Consider the following 21,806-nt stretch of genomic DNA (forward strand, 5'->3'; position numbering starts at 1 on the left):
GCTTGTTCCAGCCTCCTACTCTGGCCTCATCTTCACACACCTGATGCTGTATCCAAACCACTTCCCTCTTGAACAACGTGTGCATGCATGTATACATGCACAGATACACCTCCCCCCATGGTTGAAAGTGATTGCCCCCTTCTCCCTCTTCAAATATCTTGTAGCACTTTGCCTGGTTCTCCCTTTTGTTCTTTGCATGTATTTTCCCCACTATCAGACTGTCACCTTCAGAGCAAGACCTGTGCTACTATTTTTGTATTCCCAGTGCCTGGCACAATTTGTTGCACACAGTAGGTTCTTAATATTAATGGGATGATAAATAATGGGTCAACCCCTCAGGGTTGCAAAGAGGCATGTGTGGGTACAAGAACTTAACCTTTCCGAGGAGTATTTTTATTTTAAAAGGGGACTCTTGTGAGTTCTTGTTCATGTTTTCCAATAAATCATCCATGAAATATCCACTAAATGTTCTAAGGATCTTCTACTCTTCTCATAATGTTTTGTGGGCAGCATCTATGGTGTCCATCTCTTGTTTGTACAACATGATCAACCCACCTCTTTTTCTAATCATGTATGTCCTCAGTGATATCCTTTACAATGCTTCTCACACAAAAGTCATTGCTTGTCATATCCTACTGTCTATTGTATGGGATAAGGTGATATAGACCATTTTTGATCTGGACTAGTAAAGATAATGGTGAGATCATTAAATTATTCAGACTTTCAACTCCTGATGACTTGGAACACCATTTTGGTAAGATTGCCAACCCCCTGTTCAGGCAAACGTTTATTAAGACCCTACTGTGTGCTAGGCACTGATGAAGATGCAAAATTTAGATAAGACCCAGTCCCTGCATTTATGGAAGTGTGGTAGAAAACTCTGACACATACACAAAACACTCTGCTATAATGCACAAGTATATATATAAGAAGGTGCAAACTGATTACTGGGTGAAGTCACAGAGAGGGAATGTAATGCATTATAGACTGAAGGGAATCAGGGAAAACTTCTGAACAAGTGTGAGTGAAGATAGGAATTCAGCAAGGGAGGGCATTTCAGGCCTAGCTAATAGCATGAGCCAATGAAAACATGAAGTTCCTAAGTCATGTTCAGGACACAAGTAACTGGGCCATGGAGTAGGAAGAGGGAACAATGACATAAAGCTGGGAAGGAAGGGAGGTATCAGGTTGTAGGGATCCTTCAACTCTAGACAAAGGAGTTAAAATTGATTAAGTGGGGAATAGGGAGCCCCTGACAATTTTTGAGCAGGGAGGTGACATGATCAGAGGTCATGGTAGGTAAGAGAAATTAGCCCAGCACTTGTATGAAGGATGGGTTGGAGGAGAGGACTCGTTAGGAGGGTGGTAATGAGGTCTGTTCTCTGGGAATAAGGAGGTAGAGATAAATATGACAGCTGGAACAGTCCCACGATTTACTGACTGATTATACTGAAGAGGTCAGTGCTGACAAACACCAGGGTTTTGAACCTGGGAAATTGGGTGGATGATGTTACCACTGATGGAAATAAGGAAGGTGGAAGAAGGAGCAGTTTTAAGAGGAAAGCTGATAAGCTTGGTTGTCCATGATTCTTTGGAGTTTCCAGGTGCCTCTGGTGCTCCATTGTGGGGCATGGAGGTGACTCTGAGTCTGGAGCTCAGAAGAGAGGTCAGGGCTGGCAATACTGATTTGGGAGGCTGTCTCCATGGGGCTGTGAAAGTGAATAATACACTTGCCAAGGGAGAAAATACAGTAAAACTGTAGCTTTATTTATTACTTTCCAGGAAGCAATTAGATTAAATGCATTTTCAGAAGCTCTTTTTTCTCTCCTTTAGGGACTGATCGCCGAAGAGGGAAAGGATTCTCTTGTAAAAGGTGACGATCCTGAGAAATTTCGAGAAGCTCTCATGAAATTTGAGAAGTGCTTTGGTTTGGCCAAACAAGAGAAGTTGGTGACCTATTATTCATGCAGTTATTGGAGAGGACGAGTTCCTTGCCAGGGTTGGCTCTATCTTAGCACCAACTTTCTGAGTTTCTATTCTTTTTTGTTGGGATCAGAAAGTAAGTGGTTTTTTTTGTTCTCTACCATGACTTTGGGCTTTGGGACTGATAGACTTCTGGGGTTCTTAATAAGTGTGCAAGGCAATTGAATCAATATGTGTGGGTAACTGGCCTAAAGGTAATGATAACAAATTGCTAAAGAAAACATGTCTCCATTTTGGTTCCATATTTTTTCACCACTTTTAAGGTTCAATATAAAGGGAAGGGGAATAGGGAGTAAGCATTTATTAAGCACCTACTATGTGCCAGACACTATGCTAAGTACTTTTACAGACATCTCATTTGATCTTCACAACAACCCTGGGCATAGGTGCTATTAATATCCCCATTTTATAGTTGAGGGGACTGAGACAAACAGAGGTTAAGTGACTTGCTCAGGGTCACACAGCCAGTAAGTGTCTGTGGTTCGATTTGAACTCAGTTTTGCCTGACTCCTGGCCTAGTGCTTCATCCATTCGTTATACCACCTAGCTTCTTAGAAAACCTATGTAAATGATGTGCTTAAAGATTTTTAAAATTCATAAAAGGTCACATAATTGAAACTTTGAGAATGGAAGGAAGAACATTTCAGGTCTCCGATTTAGGGAGAATTCTTAATCGGAGATAGAGATAAAAGATCAAATAGGCAATTTTGATTGCATCTAATCCAGGAGGCATTTATTAAGCACCTACTATATGTATGGCACCATTCTGGCCTCTAGGTATACAAAACCAGAAGGAAACAATTATCTCAGCCTTCCAGGTTCTTACCTTTTTTCTGGATGCAGCATGTGCACAGATAAGGAAATGCATGATGGTGTTAGGTGGGAGAAAGCGCTAACAGCTGGGAGCATCTGGAGGCAGCACATGAATTGATCCTGGGAGGGAGTCAGGATCTCCAAGACACAAAGATATGGTAGAGGTGCTACATTCTCAGGCATGGGAGATAAATAGTCTATAGGCATAGTTGCAGAAGCATATAGTGGGTGCTTAATAAATGCTGGTTGGCTTTTTGATTGGTTGAAGGGGCAAGACAAGTGAAGAAGTACAAAGATAGAGCTCCTAGTTCACTCCTTGCCTGTGTCCTTCTCCCATGGTTCTAACTTGCTCTGAGCATTCCCTGCTCCACCATTCCAGTTCTACTCATTCATCAAGCTCCTCCCATCACATGTGACTTAGGCTTCCTGTGACATAAGCAGGTCACAGGGGCCTATTAATGGATGGGAAGATCTTCAGATTTACACTACCATTACAATTGGCCAGGGTCAAGCCTAAAGCACCAGCACTCAAGGCTTACACAGGCCCAGAGAGTGGCCTGAACCTCTCGGGGAATTTGGTAAATATTACTAGGATGATGCTCGAGATTAGCATATTGGTTTGTGGAGACTCTTTGAAATTACAGGCTGACTGTGCCTGTTTTCCAAAGATGATATAACCAGCCTACTTGGTCCAACAGCTTCACATCTTGTAGCCTCAGAGAAACAAGACAGGAAGTGCTACAGACTTTTGGCGCAGACCATTGATTTTGTCAGTATAGGGAGTTTCTGGTGAAGAAGCTTCCTCTGCCAATAATGATGATACTGATGATGATGTTAATGGCTACCATATGCTCTGAGCATATACTGTCACTTTTGATCCTCACACTAACCCTATGAGGTGTGTGCTATTATTATGAGAGGTTAAGTGACTCTTCCAGGGTCACACAGCTAAGAAGTGACTGAGGAGGTGGGATTCAAGCTCGAGTCTTCCCAACTCTTGAGTCCAGTTCTTTCCCTGCTGTGCCAAGCAGCCATTGCAGATCAGTTGTTGTTGGTCCTCCATTCTTGAAGGGAACCAGTGACGTCAGGAGGGGGATGTCTTGACTTACAAGTGAATTGGATTTAAGTGAGGCAGGACTGTGCAAAGTCACCAGCCTCACTTTCTCCTCCAGAATCGTCAGGGTCCAATGGCAAGACATAGGTCAGGATGACTGGTGATGGCCCTGGGTGCAGAGGGAGGCCTTGGCCTTTTTAAGCTAAGGTCTTTCCCGGGTCTCAGTTTGTCTGAGACAACACCCATTCAGAAGTTAAAGGCTAGGTGGGAGGGGGGAGGTGAAAGGGAATGAGTGAACTTTACTCTCATGAGATTTGACTTAAGGAGGGAATAACATATACATTCACTTGGGTATCTTACCCTACAGGAAAGTGGGGGAGAAGGGGATAAGAGGGGGATGATAGAAGGGAGGGCAGATTGGGGAAGGGGGTAGTCAGAAGCAAACACTTTTGAAAAGACAGGGTCAAAGGAGAAAACTGAATAAATGGGGGATGGGATAGGATGGAGGGAAATACAGGGTGTTCCTAAAGTCTGGACACATAGGCAGAAATGCATATTTTCAAGAAATGAAATGAATGAAATTTCCAACGACATTTTATTTAATTGGAGTATTAACAAGTAACATCTTCAGTATGATTTCCATCATTTGTGATGCAAAGGTTGATGAGCTTTGTAAGATTCACGTGAACCCGTTGCAATAACTCAATAACTTCACATTACCATCCATTTTAGCACACTCATTCTTTATGCGTTCAGTCAAGTGTGTTGCATCTGTGATTTTCATTTTCATTTTCACTCACCTTCTCCTTTAGCATACCCCAGAAAAAGAAGTCACTGAACACGGTTAATGAGATGTTGAGATTTCCTATGTGTCCAGACTTTAGGGACACCCTGTATAGTCTTTCCCAACATGAGTATTGTGGAAGTGTTTTTCATAATGATACATGTGTGGCTTATGTTGAACTGCTTACCTTCCCAAGGAGGGGGCAGGGTGGGGAGGGAAGAAGGGAGAGAATTTGGAATTCAGAGTTTTAAAAACAAATGTTAAAAATTGTTTTTACGTGCAACTTGGGAATAAGTTATGTAGGCAATGGGGTATAGAAATCTATCTGGCCCTCCAAGAAAGTAAGGGGGAAGGGGATGGGGGGGTGAGAGAAGAGAGTACAAACTGGGGAAAGGGGCAATCAGAATACATGCCACCTTAGGGTGGGGGAAGGGGAGAGATGGGGAGAAAATTTGTAACTCAAAATCTTGTGGAAACGAATGTTGAAAACTAAAAATAAATTAATCTAAAAACATTTTTAAAAAAGGCTAGGGAGACCGTTTGCCTTCACAAAAGAATCTATCTGGGAGGGGTTTCTGACCAGAACAGAAACAGTTTTTATGTACACTCACTCTGAGCCATCTGAACCCAAACCATGAGCAAGTGATATTGGGCTGAGACCTATTTTTGGCCAATCTGCGAGAGCCACAGTAAAAGGCCCATTGCAGATCTGTATCTACTGGCAAAGGGCTGGTCTGAGGGCATTGCCATAGGATGGTGTCAGAGATAGGACTTGAATCCAGGTCTTCCCGACTCAGACTCTGATTCCAAGGCTGGCTCCCATTCTTCAGCTTCATGCTGCCTCACAGCAGCAAGTGGTACTTATAAATAAGATAAAGATTAATGAGAAAAAATTCTGGTTAGAAAGAGGCTGAATAACAAAATAGATGGCTGGATACACATGTATGTTTTTAAGGTTCCATTTACATTTTTCTCTGGCTACCCTGATTATGTGTTTATATCATTTTAACCAATGTTACAACCTAGAATCTAAGCAGCATTTTCTCCACAGCTGATGGCTATTCTAAAAAATTTGATTAACTTATAAATGTAAGCGATTACTGAGAAATTAATCACATCTTTGCTTAACTCATCTTTGCAGTCAAACTTGTTATCTCCTGGGATGCTATCTCCAAACTTGAAAAAACATCTAATGTCCTTCTCACCGAGAATATCCATGTGTGTTCCCGGGGAGAAGATTACTACTTTTCAATGTTTTTGCACATTACTGAAACATTCCTTCTCATGGAGCAGCTGGCCAACTATGCAGTAAGAAGACTTTTTGACAAGGAGACATTTGAAAATGACCTGGTCCTCAATGATCCTCTTAAAATCACCAAAAGGTAATAACAGTCCAATTGCAATTGGCTGCCTTTTTGTCTGTACCTTTTGAAGTGGGTTCAGATCTCACCTCTGTGGGATTTGTATGTGTCCCTGGGCACATCTCTTATCCTCTCTAGGTCTGAGTTTCCTTATCTTCAACGTGAGTGGGTTAGGGTAGGTGGTGCCAAGGTCCCTCCCAACTCCAATAATAACTGATGTGATTCGCTTTTTACAACCATCCTATGTGGTAAATAAATGGCTAGAGACCTGATGATCCTGAAGCTTGGGCATATTTCTTTAGTGACTAACTCATGATGATGGAATGCGTCCCGTATGACATTCAAATCCAGGTCGTCTTGCCCTTCCAATTCTGCGTTCTGGCCACTGTGCCACACTGCCTTCTCTGGCACCGACTGATACAAGTTATTAACTGGTCTGTGCCATAATGGTACAGGTGTTCACCGTTGGCTTCATTTCACCGGTATACCTGGACGTGCTTATTCATGTATACTTCCCTCAGAGCTGTGTCTTTATTCTTGGATGATTTTTCTCTTGAGATGTCACCGTGGTTAGTTCAGATTTCTGAAACACTGTGGCTAGGGAAGGATCTCTCTGTAGGTTGAGGGAGAATCTGCCCTCCAAGACCTTATAGGCATTTGGGCAGCTGTTGGTTAGTTATAACTGCATTGCTTTTAGTTGCAATCACTTAGGGATTTTCTCCCAAGGGGTTGTGCATATTTAACTTGGTTAAATCTGCATTTTATTCTTGGATAAATGTGTGGACTGTACCTTTTCAAACGGATTCTATCCAGGCTGGCCATCTTGTCCTCTAACTTTGACTTATTCCAAGGCTTAACATCTTGCTTGATTACACAAGGAGAGGTAGAGTAAAGCAATAAGAAGTAGCTGTTGGGAGGAACTTTTGACAATGAAGGTGAAGGTTGTACATATGAAAGAAGGAGGAGAGACCTATGACTCCTTGGGATTGTAGGCTCCGAGATTTAGAGGTAGAAAGAACCTTGGAGGGCTCATCGTGCAGAGAGGGAAAACTGAGACCAAGGGAGAGGAGTGACCTGTCCAAGGTACTCAGAGGATCAGAAGAGACCCCAGAGGCCATTTAGTCAAAGCCCCTTATTTTACAGAGGAGGGGGAGTGACTTATCCAAAATCACACAGGCAGTGAGTAACCCACTGCTCAGCAGTGAGAGAGAACAAATGATTTCAGGCTTCTGTGGCTCACAGCATAGGTTAGGCTTGGTGCATTTACCCCTTTTCTCTCACTGCTAAGATAGGATTGAAATCCAAGACAGAATTTAATTGTGAACCTATCTGTGCTAATTTTCTATATGCCTTTAAAGACTTAGTCATAGGGATGAGACATTTTGTACCATACACAAACATTAGTACTGCGTGCTTATTAATAAGAGGTAAGTGCTGTACCCCAAGCTGGGGGACTGAAATCTCTATTTGTGTTTGCTTTCCATTTGATTGTTGTCTTTACTACTTATGTCTTGTTTAGCTGTTAAAAGGTTCTCTTCAAGGTCTTCTTCGGCTTTTTCTTTTCCTTTTTTCCATTTCAAAAGGGATCTGTCAGAAATTTACTTAGCTCCTTAGTCTTTGTTTAAAAGGAATGTAGCAAATCAGTTTTTTGCTCTGCATAATTTCTCAAGAGCGTCTTTTCAAAATTACATGCTTTTAAGTTCATTTATGAGAATGCTAACTTATTGAAAAGGCATACCCAAATGACATTTCAAATGAAGGTAAAAATTAATATAATTTGCTCTTAATGTGCATCAGTATAATTTTGAAACATCTTATCAAATTCTTCCTCTACCTGTACTGAGAAGATGAGAAAAGAAAAAGGGAGTTTGGCCTTTACTTCACTAAGTGTGTTTTTTGTCTGTTTGTTGGTCCTGTGATTCCAATGATACAGCTACTGACTGGCATTGTATCTGCCGCCTTGGAGTCTTAGAATTGCCTGGGGACAATGGGAGATGAAGTGCCGGGCCTAGGCTCTCCCAGCCAGAACGCTACAGAGGCAGGCCTCTAACCCTGGTCTTTATGGCTCTGACCCTAAAGCTGGCCCTTTTGCTATTCTGCCACAGCTCCCCCTTGCAAGTATGAGTTATTGCTTAATATACATACTACCCCACCCAGATGGCATTGCTGTTTGCCAGGTTTCCAGGGGCCCCAAAACAACCATTTGTTTTTCACCTTGTTTGTAGATCTCTTCATAAATTAATCCAACGACTGTGTTTATTGAACACCTGTTCCTCCTTCAAGTATGCGTTCTCTTTTGTATATATTAGGTTTTACCTTCAATTTTTGATAAACAGATGTGAAAGATTTTTGATAGCCAGAAATGAAAAATGCTGTTCAGAAGGTAGGTTGGGGCCATATTTGCTTATTAGGCGTATAGATTTCTATGAGTACATAAGTATTCTGCTTTAATACTTGGGAAATGACCTTCTTATTTAGATATCATATTCTTTTGCTTAAACTGTACAATGATAAATCCCAGAAAATGTCCCTTTTTTACAGCTGATATTTTTTATTGTAAAGTGTTTGTAATAATGTGAAAGTGAGTCTTAGAAATGTTCAATAAAAATCGTGTCTTAAAAAAGGAGGATAAATAAATAAATTAACTTATTAAAAAAGGAGCATAGACTTCTTATAATTCACCCCTTTAGAGAAGGTTTCAAACCCAGCCACATAATATATAAGACTTTTGAAATGTTTCATCTGTGAGCCACAATGGGGAGAGATTTTGTTGGAAGGAAGAATGAGAGAGACCAACCTAGAAGGAAAGAGCAGTTGTCTTCCCTTGGGCTGTCTGAGGAAGAATAGGCCATTCAGGTTTTTAATATGTTTTCTTCTTAATGTGGTCTGCCAGAGTCGGGAGTAATGCCAGAGAAATCGAGTTCAAACCTAAGTTCTCCTGACTCCAACTTTAGCAATCCGTGTCTGATCCTCGACACTAGGCTGCTTCTGGTTAGACACTTAATGAGTATGGAATTCATTGTTAAGGCAATTTTTATCCCTATTAACACTTCCTCCCTGAAAGAAGAATTTCTTTATTGGCAGATAGGTAGTGCCACAGTGCACAGAGTGCTGGACCTGGAATCACGAAGACCTGAGTTCAAATGTTGGTCTCAGACACTTACCAGCTGTGGGACCCTGGGCGAGTCACTTAACCCTGTTTGCCTCAGTTTCCTCATCTGTAAAATGAGCTGGATGGAGAAGGAAGGAAATGGCAAAGCACTCCAGTATCTCTGCAAAGAAAGGCCTAAATGGATTCATGAAGAGTTGGATGCAACTGAAAATGACTTTACAATAATGCTAGCTATTCTTTAATTTTTGTTCCTAACACATCATTTCTTCCTCTCTATCACTAAGCATTAATAAACTGAGGTTCTGACTCTAGCATTAACATGGCTACATGGCGTTAGGCAAGTCCTTTCCCCCTAGCTGGGCCTCAGTTTCCCTCTCTGTTGAATGAAGGAATGGCTTTGATGGTTTCTGAGGGACTTTCTACCTAACTCTTATAATGCAGCCCTTTGCTGTCTCATTGTTTCATATGAGCGCAGTCTCTTGTGCTCCACTGGAATTTCCCACTGGATTTCTTTTTGTGTGTCATTCAGAGCTCCAAGCAGAATGGGGCTGGATGAGTCCCGTTTGAATGAAGACCCTGTGGACTGAGCATCAGATACCCTACACAAACAGTTCCTGTCAACCTGCATAGCTAACCCTTTGAGATCAGTGTTCTTCACTCCTCCCCTCCCAATTCCTTAGCTATTCCATGTTTTTCACGCCTTTATTCACTTTGTTCCCTGGTTTTTTTTAAAGTAATAATAATAATTGCCAGCCTTTATTAGGCACCTGCTATGTGCCAGGCACTGTGCTCGGAGCTTTACAATTATCATCTCGTTTGATCTTCACAACAACCCTGGGAGGCAGGTGCTGTTATTATCCCCATTTTACAGATGGGGAAATGGAGACAGAGAGTGGTGAAGTGATTTGCCTAAGATTACAAAGGAAGCTTGTGAGGCTGGATTTGAACTCAGACCTTCCTAACTCCCGGCCTAGTGTTTTTCCACTGTGCCACTGAGCTGCTTTTGAGTCCATCCTCACCCATCTCCATCTGCTGAACCCCTTCCCACCTGTAACAGCAACCACACTGGCATACCCAGGATGGCTCCTAGTGCAGGTTCTATTTATCTGTTTTACTAAGGAAAGATAGCTGTTTCAGGGGTCAACAATCTTTCTTTTTTAAATCACATAAGATACAAACACAGGAAATACAGAAAAGAGAAATAAAGACCAGCAGACAGCGGTCTATTGCCTGAATCAAAACTTTACATCCACCACTGAATCGAGAGAGCCTTTACTTCTGAGGAGTCAGGGAGCTCTGGACATATGGCCATTCAGAGTCGTGGCCAGGGAATCACAACATCTTTCTCATAAGCGAGCTCCCAAAGCAAAAGCTCACTTCTCACAATATATATGCTCTTTAGGCTCAGTGACTAATTAGAAATTAACAAAAGGTGTGTAAGCCTTCCTGCAAGCAAACAAGCTTCCCTAATGGGCTCCACATGAGGCCTGTTGATGGGCAGGGAAGATCTTATTCCCCATTAACCTTACACTACCCTTCATTCTTTTCCGCACAGAATGATGGAGAACCTGGCTCGCAGTGAGCAGTTCAGTTCATTTTTTAGGCTCCCCAAAGAAGAGAACCTTAAAGAAGTACATGAATGTTTGTTACGGGTACCATCAAGCCACTTGAGTGCTAATGGGAGAATGTATGTTTTTGAAAACTACATCTGCTTTGCCAGTCAGGACATCAGTCTCTGCAGTGTAGTCCTTCCGCTAAGAGAGGTAAGATAATAGAGGCTTTTTATAGACCAACGAATGTTTTTCTTTCTGCTCAAAATTGGATGAGAGCTTCCCTTTCTACCTTAATTTCTGTATTTAAGTTCATCATTGTGCTGCAGAATAACTGTATTTGCCAGTTAGAAACTCAGTGACTTGAGGTTATATTTGTAAAGCACTTAGCACAATGCCTGGCACGTAGTAGGTGCTTAATACATGCTTCTTCCCTTCCCCATGTACTGCAAGAAGAACCTCCATAGTGAGAGGGGTGAGGTCCTGAAATTGACTACTCCAAGTTGGGAGCTTGGGCAGGCTTGAGCATGTGTTTAGGCAGTCTGGATGGCAAGAGGCAGGCCCAGCAACCAAGAGTCACTATCCCACCTGGTATGTGCAGTTCAAAGAGGGAGAGACTAGAGCAGAAAACCAGAGCTTGGTGAGCCTTGCCAAAATCAGTCCCCAGGCACTTCTGAAGTCCCAGGCACTGTGCTAGGCAATGAGGATGCAGTTACCAAAAAAAATGAAGCAATTTCTGTTTTTAGGAAGCTTGCATTCTTTCAGAGGAAGACATGTCCACGTAAAAGTGTATACAGAAGAGACAATTGGAGAGGGAGGCCCCCAGCAGGCTCTAAGAGACAGAGGGAAGGAGGAAGTGCATTCAGGTTCAGGAGAAGGGGGATCCCGCCAAATGACATCTTTTGTCACCGTATTTTGTAGACCAGGAAAACTTCCTCCTCAAGAAGTAAAATGGCTTGGCCCAAGGTTATACAAGTCAGTACTGAGGTTTCAATGCCAAGGCCTGTCCTTGTACTACAGAACCAGGTGACCACTCCCTATGAGGCTTTGTGTGAAAGATAAGGGGGCAAAAAAAACCAGCTTGTACTTTTCTCTTCAGGTGCTTGCTGTAGACAAGGTGGATGACTCTAGCCAGTCAGTCGTCATTAGCATCAAAGGAAAGAAAGCTTTTCGATTCTCTGACGTCAGAGACTTTGAGCAGCTTGTGGCAAGACTGAAACTTACATGTGGAGCAGCTTCCATTCCACAGCAGGAAGTTAGCACAGAGGTAATTCCATAACAACTATCATTCTTCTCAGGGCTCTGTTGGATGGTGCTTCATCCTTCCAAAAGTAATAATGATGGTGGTGGTGGTGATGGTAGTATTAAGTGACATGTATATATAGGACCTTAGGGCAGCTAGGTGATGTTGCCTGGAGTCAGGAAGACTCATCTTCTTGAGTTCAAATCTGGCCTCAGTTGCTTACTAGCTGTATGACCCTGGGCAAGTCACTTAATTCTGTTTGCCTCAGTTTCCTCAGCTGTAAAATGAGCTGGAGAAGGAGATAGCAGACCAAGAAAACCCCAAATGGGGTCACAAAGAGTCAGACACAACTGAAGCAACTGAACAGTAAATATAGTGCTTTAAGACTTGCCTGTGCTTTATGGGTATCGTTTCATTTGGTCGTAACTACAACCCTCTAGGTGCTGTTGTTATCTCCATTTTACAGAGGAGGAAACTGAAGCTCAGGAAGGTTTAGTGACATGTCTGAGACAAGATTTAAATATAGTTCCTCAGATTCCAAACCTAGCAGTCTGTCTCCTTTACCACACTGCCTTTCAGTAACAGTACCCTTCATCTTCAAAGCTACACCTATAAAATCATAGTTTTTAAAAAATATTTATTTATTTATTTTGTGTTTATTTAGTATTTTATTTTCTCCCCATTGCATCTAAAAACAATTTTTAACATTTGTTTTTAAAACTTTGATTTCCAATTTCTCTCCCTTCTTCCCTCCCCACCCCTCCTCATTGAGAAGGCAAGCAGTAATGTAGGTTATACGTGTGTAACCACACAAAACATATCCATAATAGTCATGTTGTGAAAGAAAACATGGACAATAAAAATTCAAGAAAAATAAAGTAAAAAAAGGTATGCTTCGATCTGTATTCAGACACCATCAGTTCTTTCTCTGGGGATGGAGAGCATTTTTCATCCTAAGTCCTTCAGAGTTGTCTTGGATCATTGTATTGCAAGAATAGCTAAGTCATTCACAGCTGATCATATTACAATATTGCTGAAAAATATAGTTTTTAATAGGTGGATTAATTTGCGATCCCATCAATATGGTCATTTCCTCCAACAGTGCATATTGCAGTCCATCCATCTCTCAATCAGTCAACAAAGTATTTATTAAGCACCTATTGTGTGCAAGGCATTTTGCAAGGTTCCAGAGGTTTAAGACAATTAAAAAAAATCTTGTAAGCCCTTCACATCCTGGGTTGCTCTTCTCCTGGGCTCCATCCTTCCCCAGGGGGTCCACACATAGGGCCAGAGATTATCTGTCCACTGGCTATCCTTTGCTCTTACCACATGACTACCCCTCCTCCTTCTTTGCTGGTCCTACAGCTAGCTCCCTGCCATTCTGTCCACCAATTCTGTCACGGAATTGAGAAGTCTAGAAGACTGAAGGGAAAGGGGACAGGGAGGGAGCAAAGATAATGAATTCTGTTTTTCACATGCTGAGTTTGAGATGTCTGTAGGACATTCAGTTTTCTCAGAGAAAACAGTTATATCTCAGCAGAGGGTCTAGGGACAGATATATGGATCTTTATGCAGATCCCAGATCATCTTCATAGAGATGATAATGGAACCCATGGGAGCTGATGAGATCACCAACAGAGATAATACAGAGCAATGATTTTTCACCTGGGATCTGTGAACTTGTGTTGGTTTTTCTAATCATTTGATAACTGTGTTTCAGTATAATTGGTTTTCTTTTGTACCCTAATGTACTTTATTTGATTTGTTTAAAAACATTATTCTGGGAATGGGCTTCACCAGACTACCCAAGGGGTCCATGACCCAAAAAAGATCAAGAGCCCCTGGTAGAAGAAAAGGGGGTCAAGGCCAGAGCCTCAGGGACACCCACAGTTAGAGGGCTTGATCTGGATGGGGAGCAAGCAAATGGGACTGAGAAGGAGCAGTCAGAAGAGGCGAGAACAGTATCCAGAAGAAAGAAATCAGCAGTGTCAAAGGCTGTGAAGAGGGCAAAAAGGACGAGGATCGAGAAAAGGCCACTGGATTGGACAACTTGAGATTTGGCACTGGGAACTTTAGAGAGAGCCGTTTGAGTGTGTGATGAGAAGTTTGAGCGGAAGCTAAACCCAGGGAGGGTTTAGAAGACAGTGAGAGGAGAGGAAGCATGGCACCAATTTTAAACTCAAGATGTTTATCCAGGAAGGGGAAGAAAGAAATAGGATGATAGCTAGTGGGCATGTTCAGACCAAGTGAGGAACATTCTTGTCCAGGATGCATGGTTCATTCACCAGCACAGAGTGTTTTCTGGCATGCCGTAGAAACCTTTGCACCCTGGAAGCTCACTCCTACCCCAGGACTAACTCTCACATTGGAAGTACCCTCCGGCCCTGCGGCCTCTCCCTCTGGTTGGTTGCTTCCTCCCCAATCCTCCAATTTGAGGAGGCCTGGGCCAACCATGTATTGGTCCCTCTCCAGGTTGCACTGCTGACTCGTTTACCTCCTTCAGCTCCTTTTATATAGTGTTTCCCTCCATTGAAATGTAAGCTCCTTGAGGGCAGGGCTTGGCTTTCTTTCTGCTTGTATGTGGCTCCCCAATGGCTGGCACACTGTGAACAATGTTATATAAATGTTCATTATCATTGTTATTATTATAGTTGGAATTTACTAAGTGCTTGTTGACTTAGACAAGTTTGTAGGCAGCATTTGAAGGCGCCAATAGATTGGGAGAAATTGAAGAGAAAAAATGGAGATGAAGGGGGGGCAATTTGCTGGAGAAGCTGGAAGTGGATGGCATTCAGGGTGCATGTAGAGGGGCTTTTCTTGGAAAGGAAGAGCTTCTGAGACTGGAGTGGAGCAGATAGTGGAGGGTGATGTCAGATTTAATGTGAAATGAAGAAGAGGGGACAGGAGGGAGCTCTCAGCTAAGAGGCTGAATTTTTTCAGTGAAATATGAAATGAGGTCTACAGCTGAGAAGGCCAGAGACTTGGAGAGAGACAAGGTTTGTGGAGAATGGGATTGGTTGGAGAACAGGATAGCAGATCAGGGAGGACATTTGCCTTGTTGAAGCAAGGGTCCAGCTGAGATGACATAACATAATTTGTAGTGGATGCAGTCAACCCTGCGTCATGATTTTTCTCCATCTCTGTTCAACAACACATGAATAGGAGCAAAGGTGGCAGATGGGGGGAATAATTCAGGGTTGGAGCTTGGCAAGACATGGTCAGTGATAGGACCAAGGAGTCACGGTAGAGGGTAGTCCAGAGTTGAGTTGGTTTACCTGGAGTGGAGGAGTCAAGATAGGGAAGGGAGGACAGATTAGCCAGTCCCAGGGGTGATGTGGTCTGGAAAAGAATTGAGGGCTGAAGGGATAGAGGTCCCTATGAGACTGGAGAACAGGATTAAAGGTCATAAGGCCTAGCAAAAGGTGGACTAGTAAAAAATTAAGGAACTTCAGAGTTGATGAACATGGAAATAAATGGACCACTTATGGTTGATGGCAAGGATCTAGGATGTGACCTGCTCTCAGGGAGGACTAGGTCAGAGGAAATATGAATAGTGAGAAAACCGGAAGTTGGAGCATCTGAGGGGGCATTCATATGAATGCTGAAGTTCCTTAGTTTGATGGCAAGAAATGAGAAAGAGGGAAGAACTGAGTCAGGCACTGAAATCTTTGTTGAAATGTTTGTTGAATTCAGTTTAATTTAGGTTTGCAATTTCAGGACAGCACTTAGGAAAACTGCTGGTGCCCCACTGTAATTTCTCCATTTAGGAAACACTGCCACCAGGTGGCCCAGATGCTAAGGAAGGCGTGTGTTTTCTCTAAAAGCTGGAATGGCAACCTTGAATTTTCTGCTCCCTATTTTCAAAAATAGGATTCTATGCTAAAATAACTAGACTTTAGCAACATTTACCAGTTAAGCTGATAATTGTTAACAATTGATGTTTTTAAAAAAAATAAAGCCAGTCTTAATGGCATTTTGGAATCATGCAAGAAATGTGAGTAAATCACCTCATACTCTTTACCTAGCAATCCTGGTGCTTGACTTATGCCAGTGGGAAGTAAGAGAGAGAAGCAGAGGGCAGGTAGAGAGCGACATCACTCTTCGTGGTAGCAAAGAAAGTTGGGTGCACATCCATTGAGGAATAGCCAAAAAAAAACCAACCCTATAGTTAGTGAATGTATGAGTATGTAGTAAGAAATGATGAATTTGAGGAACTCAGAGGGACATGGGAAAGTCTGTACAAACTGATACAGAGGGAAATTCACGGAGCCTAAGGAATAATATACTCAGTGATTACAGCAATGTAATTGAAAAGATCTCTACCAGGAAGCTAAACTCTGACTGAGTGAAAAACCAGTGTGTGAGCCCCAGAGGAGATACAATGAAATCTGTGGCTGAGAGACAGGGAGCACCTAGGGTAGGATGGTGTATATGTTGTTAGACTGAGTCACCAGTGCTTGATTGGTTTTCTTTGTCGTGAGGAAGGTTTCACTGTGGGGTGAGGAGTAGGGTCCCCCACCGCTGAAATGACCACAATGTGAAGACAAAAGACATCAAAGAAACATTAAAAAAAAGTCAACCAGCTTAGCTTTTCCTCATTGATCTTTATTACAGTATCACAAGCTTAGTGACATATCTGGCTTTTGGTTAGAATTTTTCTTTCTGCCTCATCTTGCATTCTACTTTGTCCCAGTAGACCCCCCGCCTGCTGCTAGGAAACATAACACTTCCTAATACCGAAGTGACTTTTGTCTGGTCCTGAGCCTCTCAGCTGGTAAAAAGCCTGTTTGCTAATTAAATTTCACTGTGCCCTGAAATTAATTAGATAGATACCATCATGGCCTGATAGCCCAGAGGAGGAGAAGACAATCTCTGATTATAGCTTATTTATTATTAGAAAGATATTTTCTGTATTGTGGTTTGCAGTCGACACTAGAATTTTGAAAAGTGTTTCTCTCATAGAGATTGAAAAGCACTCAGGTCATCATGGTAACATTCGAACTCTTCTTTGTAGCCCGTCCCCTGTGCTGACCCTGGGAGCTCAGGGCAGTCTTCTAAGGGGCCCTCTCTGATGGGACAGAAAGATTGCAGCAAGACTGTGAACACACAAGCTTTAATGACAGAATTTCACCCTCAAGATTTGGAGAATCTTGATTCCAAAATGGTAAGAGAACAGAACTTGAAAATCTAAGAGCAGAGATAGATGTCTGAAAATGAAGAGAAAACCGATCCACAATGGAAAAAAAGTCTTCCTTTTGAGAGCTAAAATTCTCTCCCATCTGACCAATGTAATTCTGTCATGTACTAAGGAATAGCAATGGAAGCCAGCTGTGGAATAATAACTGCTCATCCACAGAATTGAATAGTTATCTGCCTAGTGGTTGAAGTGATAAGGGGGAACCAAAGGATTCAGAATGTGTTTTGCCTAAATCAAATAATAATAATAATTGCATTTTTGTATCACTTCATAGCGTGCTTTCCTCATTCATTTGTTTCTTTGTTCCTCAGTGACCTACCCAAGGAACAAAGAACACATCAGGGAGGCAAGATCAGACCCAGGGAATTTTTTTCCACTGAGTCTTTAGCCTTTCCTAAGAGGAGGGCTCATGTTGACCTTGCTCAGTCTCAAGACTCCATCCAGGGTTTTGATTACAGTTTAATGTTGGGGAGCACAGTAAAGGTGCTTGGTTGTCTCTTCCCTGTCATGATGAGTTGCTTTGAGTTTTCTCTTATAGCTGAAAGAAAAGATGAAGGAACAGTCATGGAATATACTCTTTGTGGAATATGGCCGTGGCATTAGCATGTTTCGGACAAAAAAGACTCGAGACTTGGTTGTAAGGGGTATTCCTGAGACTTTAAGAGGAGAACTGTGGTTGCTTTTTTCAGGTATTACACACATGAACACACACATACACCCATACACATCCTTTGCCAAATACTGAGCAAGTTAATATTGTAGGTAGAATATGTAGTAACTAAATAAAAATACTTTTAGTGTCCAGAGCAGGTCAAGTCCAGCTCGTAAAAATATCATCTTATTGGGTGAGGTTCATGCCCTTCACACAAAATAAACCCGTGAGTGGTATGTGGTTGCTATTCTGTTCCCCAAATGTTACTGTAGTAATTGGACCCTTAATAGGCAGGTGGGTTATTATAGGTAAAGAATGGCTTTGGAGTCTGGGGTGATCAGTTAATCAGCCAGTGTTAAGTAAGCACCCACTAGAGATACAAAAGCAAAGAATGAAATAATCCCACCACTTAAAGAGCTTATATTCTAAGGGGGACCACAGTTTTATGAGGGAGGAAGAGCTGGGTTCAAGTCTTGCCTCTGACTCATACTGGTTTTGTGAGCCTTTCTGGGTCACTTGACTCTCAGGACCCCAGGCAACTCTGTAAGACTGACTCTACACTGCACACCAGTTGCTGATCTGAATTGGTGAAGGGAATCCTCTTACCTGAGAACTCCTCAAGTTAGGTCTAGACCCTTCCCCCCATCCCCACCAAAAGAAAAATTACTTGCTTACAAAGGAGAAACTTAAGTTGATGAAATCAATTTTTTTGTGTTTAATTTGCAAAAAAAAAAAAAGGAAAGAAACTTTATTATCTTCTTCTGTACACTAATATAATCATTTTTCCCAGGTGCTATTAATGATATGTCCACCAATCCCGGCTATTATGCTGACATGGTCGAGCGGTCCTTAGGGACATATACGGTAGCTACTGACGAAATTGAACGTGACTTGCGTCGCTCCCTACCTGAGCACCCTGCCTTTCAGAGCGACACTGGCATATCTGCATTGAGGCGGGTACTCACTGCATATGCATACCGGAACCCAAGAATTGGCTACTGCCAGGTAGGGCTACATAGAGAGCCCAACTCTGTTGATATTCTAGAAGGTAAAACCTCATTAAATCCAACTCCATTAATCTGAAATTGGTGGATGGGAGCCAGGTAGGAGTTAATAGCGCATATTGGAAGGTTGTGTTATAGGGGCCGTACTTCAGGAGAGCTAAGTGTACTTAGGCATCCAAAGACAAGACATTTCAGCTTTCTGGTCCCCAGCTTCCTTTTCTATGAAATGAATTAGTCCTAGCTATTCATTAATAGGTCTCTTAAAATGGAATTTGAGCATAAATCAACAGCTGTTTATTGGGCTTTTTCTACTGGGTAATTGAATTGTTCCCCCCCCAGGGAATTTTCATTTACGATTGCTATGCAAGTGACTTCCATATCAGTAGATCTAGACCTTATCTCTTCCCTCTACTCCAGTCCTCCACCAACATCGGCTTGCTGGGCATTTTTACCTGCCTGTGCTACAACATGTCCAGAGGATTGGAACTGACAATTAACAGAGGAGGAAACCCGAATGAATTGCATTTTTTAGATGCAAGAAATATTTTTGTTTTCCCTTCCAGATCTACCTGACTTTGTTTTCTATCTTTAAAATTTTGTTTTATATGATTGAAACACAAACTGTAAAAAAAAAAAAAAAAAAAACAAAACCTTGAGAAAATGTCCAGTCTCACTAATAGTCTTCCCATGTTTCTCTAAATCCCTTGTACAGCATTTCTTACTGTTTATATAAATTAAAACAATTCTGAGGTGCCACTTTGTGCCTATCAAATTGGCCCAATTAATTAAACTCAGTGCTGGTGATGTTGTGAAAAAACAGGTTTCACTCATTCATTCCTAATGGAATTGCAAACTAATCAAATCATTTTGGAAAGCAGTCTAGCATTGTGATGTCAGAGATACAAAAACAATCAGACACCCCCACTGCCCACTCCCTGATCCAGTAATTACACTGTTGGGAATATGACTTGAAACTGTTTGTTTTCATATGTATTCTTCTTCAATTTTAGGCAATGAACATTTTGACATCGGTGTTGCTTCTGTATGCAAAAGAAGAAGCAGCTTTTTGGCTTCTGGTTGCTGTGTGTGAACGGATGCTGCCTGATTATTTTAATCACCGGATTATTGGTAAAAACATGTTCAGAGTGAATGCCTGCCTCTTCTGAAGTAATAAACTCAGACCAAATGACCAGGGAAATAAAACTGCTGCCTTAAGTTGTAGAAGATGAAAAAGAAAATCAAACAGTTTTAAAATATCACATGAACTAACTAGACTTTTCAGGGGAGAGACTTTTAGTGTTGATTTTATCTTTTCTTTAATATATTGCCTTAATTTTAAAAAGTGCTAACCTGATCTGTTTCTTAATAAAATGGAAGTCCTGAGCCCATTCCCAAGCTTCTAATGCAGTATCAACATGAAATTTTCAGAGCTGTTGGGATTTTTTTTGGAATGTATAGGGAGTGCTTATAATCAGTGAGCTCAAAGTCCCATGTCTACGTGGAGCCATATAGATATCCATAAGTGTCTTTTGAAAATGATCATTGTTTGGCAGTACCTTTTCCCAAAAGATGGCCAGCCTGTAATAGTCAAATCAAAGAGGAAGATTGGTTTCTTTGCTTAGATTATCCATAGATGGTCCATCTTTATTAAGTGCTTCTAGGTGTGTGGCATTGTGCTTATTAGCTCCTGTTGTGTTTTACTGAACCTTGACCTCAGGAAGCTTAAAATCCAAGAGGGAGAGACAAGAGAGTTCCATATCAAGTAATAGATCAGAAGAAAGCTGAGAGGGTCTTACGGTCACACTGTGGCTCCTGAGATCACGTAGAACACTTCAATAATCCTTGTGTCAAATGAAGGAAAGAAGGTCTTACAAATGCCAAGGGCAAGCTCAGAGTGAAATCTCTCAATTCCTCCACAGGTGCCTTGGTGGATCAGGCAGTCTTTGAGGAACTGATCAGAGAGCACCTTCCTCAGCTGACGGGTCACATGACCGACATGACCTTCTTTTCCTCGATCTCCCTCTCCTGGTTCCTTACGCTCTTTATCAGTGTGCTTCCTATTGAAAGTGCCGTGAATGTTGTAGACTGTTTCTTCTACGATGGGATAAAGGCCATCTTACAGCTGGGATTGGCGGTGCTTGACTATAACATGGAACAATTGCTGAGCTGTAAAGACGATGCTGAAGCTGTCACAGTGTTAAACAGGTACTGGTGGAATTGTCAAGTCTCTCTAGGAATCTGAGAAATCATCTAGCCCAACTCTCTTATTTTATTTTATTTTTTTGAGGGGGGAAGGCAGGGCAATTGGGGTTAAGTGGCTTGCCCAAGGTTACACAGCTAGTAAGTGTCAAGTGTCTGAGGCCGGATTTGAACTCGGGGCTCCCCGGCTCCAGGTCCAACACTATCCACTCTACTGCTTGCCTCTGAAACCATTGGGATCATCTTGAATATTGGTGACACACCTACTATAATATACTCACCACTTTCCTGGATGATGCTGGCAAATAAAAGACAGATCCTGTTCTCTGGGAGCTTGTGGTACAGGAAATAGTTGGTATTATTGGTATTGTTGCAGCTAGGTGGCGCCATAGTGCATAGAGTGATGCTCCTGGAGTCTGACTCATTTTATTGAGTTCAAATCCCATGGCCTCAGATACTTCCTAGCTGTGTGACCCTGGGCAAGTCATTTCACTCCGTTTGCCTGTTTCCTCATCTATAAAATTAGCTCAGGAAGGAAAGGGAAAACCAGTCCAGTATCTGCCAAGAAAACCCCAAAAGGGGTCACAGAGAGTTGGATGTGACTGAAAACAACTCAACAACAACAAATAATTGCTACTTTTAAAGCCCTTCATCACCTGTCCCCCCAGCTCCTTTCTAGTGTCATGCCTTACTCCTCTTCACTGGTACTCTGAGATCCAATGACACTGGCCTCCTTACTGTTTTTCCCACAAGACACTGGATGTTTTCAGTGGTGATCTTCCATACCTGGAACCCTCCACGTTTCTGCCTCTTGGCTTCCCTGCTTTTCTTCAAGACTCTAACCTCCTGTAGTA

General features: G+C 42.0%; 1 protein-coding gene across 1 annotated transcript in view; it reads left to right on the forward strand.

Moving 5' to 3' along the window:
* Nucleotides 1–21,806, forward strand: part of TBC1D8B (TBC1 domain family member 8B) — a gene marked incomplete in the record, with an annotated part of 97,864 nt that overhangs the window by 49,516 nt on the left and 26,542 nt on the right. The window contains 9 exon segments of the mRNA XM_036740448.1: nucleotides 1,834–2,059; nucleotides 5,776–6,016; nucleotides 10,663–10,870; nucleotides 11,757–11,924; nucleotides 16,915–17,064; nucleotides 17,636–17,786; nucleotides 18,540–18,754; nucleotides 19,764–19,881; nucleotides 20,673–20,958. Coding sequence (XP_036596343.1) covers nucleotides 1,834–2,059; nucleotides 5,776–6,016; nucleotides 10,663–10,870; nucleotides 11,757–11,924; nucleotides 16,915–17,064; nucleotides 17,636–17,786; nucleotides 18,540–18,754; nucleotides 19,764–19,881; nucleotides 20,673–20,958 — 1,763 coding nt within the window.

This window comes from Trichosurus vulpecula (assembly GCF_011100635.1).
Source record: "Trichosurus vulpecula isolate mTriVul1 chromosome X unlocalized genomic scaffold, mTriVul1.pri SUPER_X_unloc_1, whole genome shotgun sequence".
NCBI lineage: Eukaryota > Metazoa > Chordata > Mammalia > Diprotodontia > Phalangeridae > Trichosurus > Trichosurus vulpecula.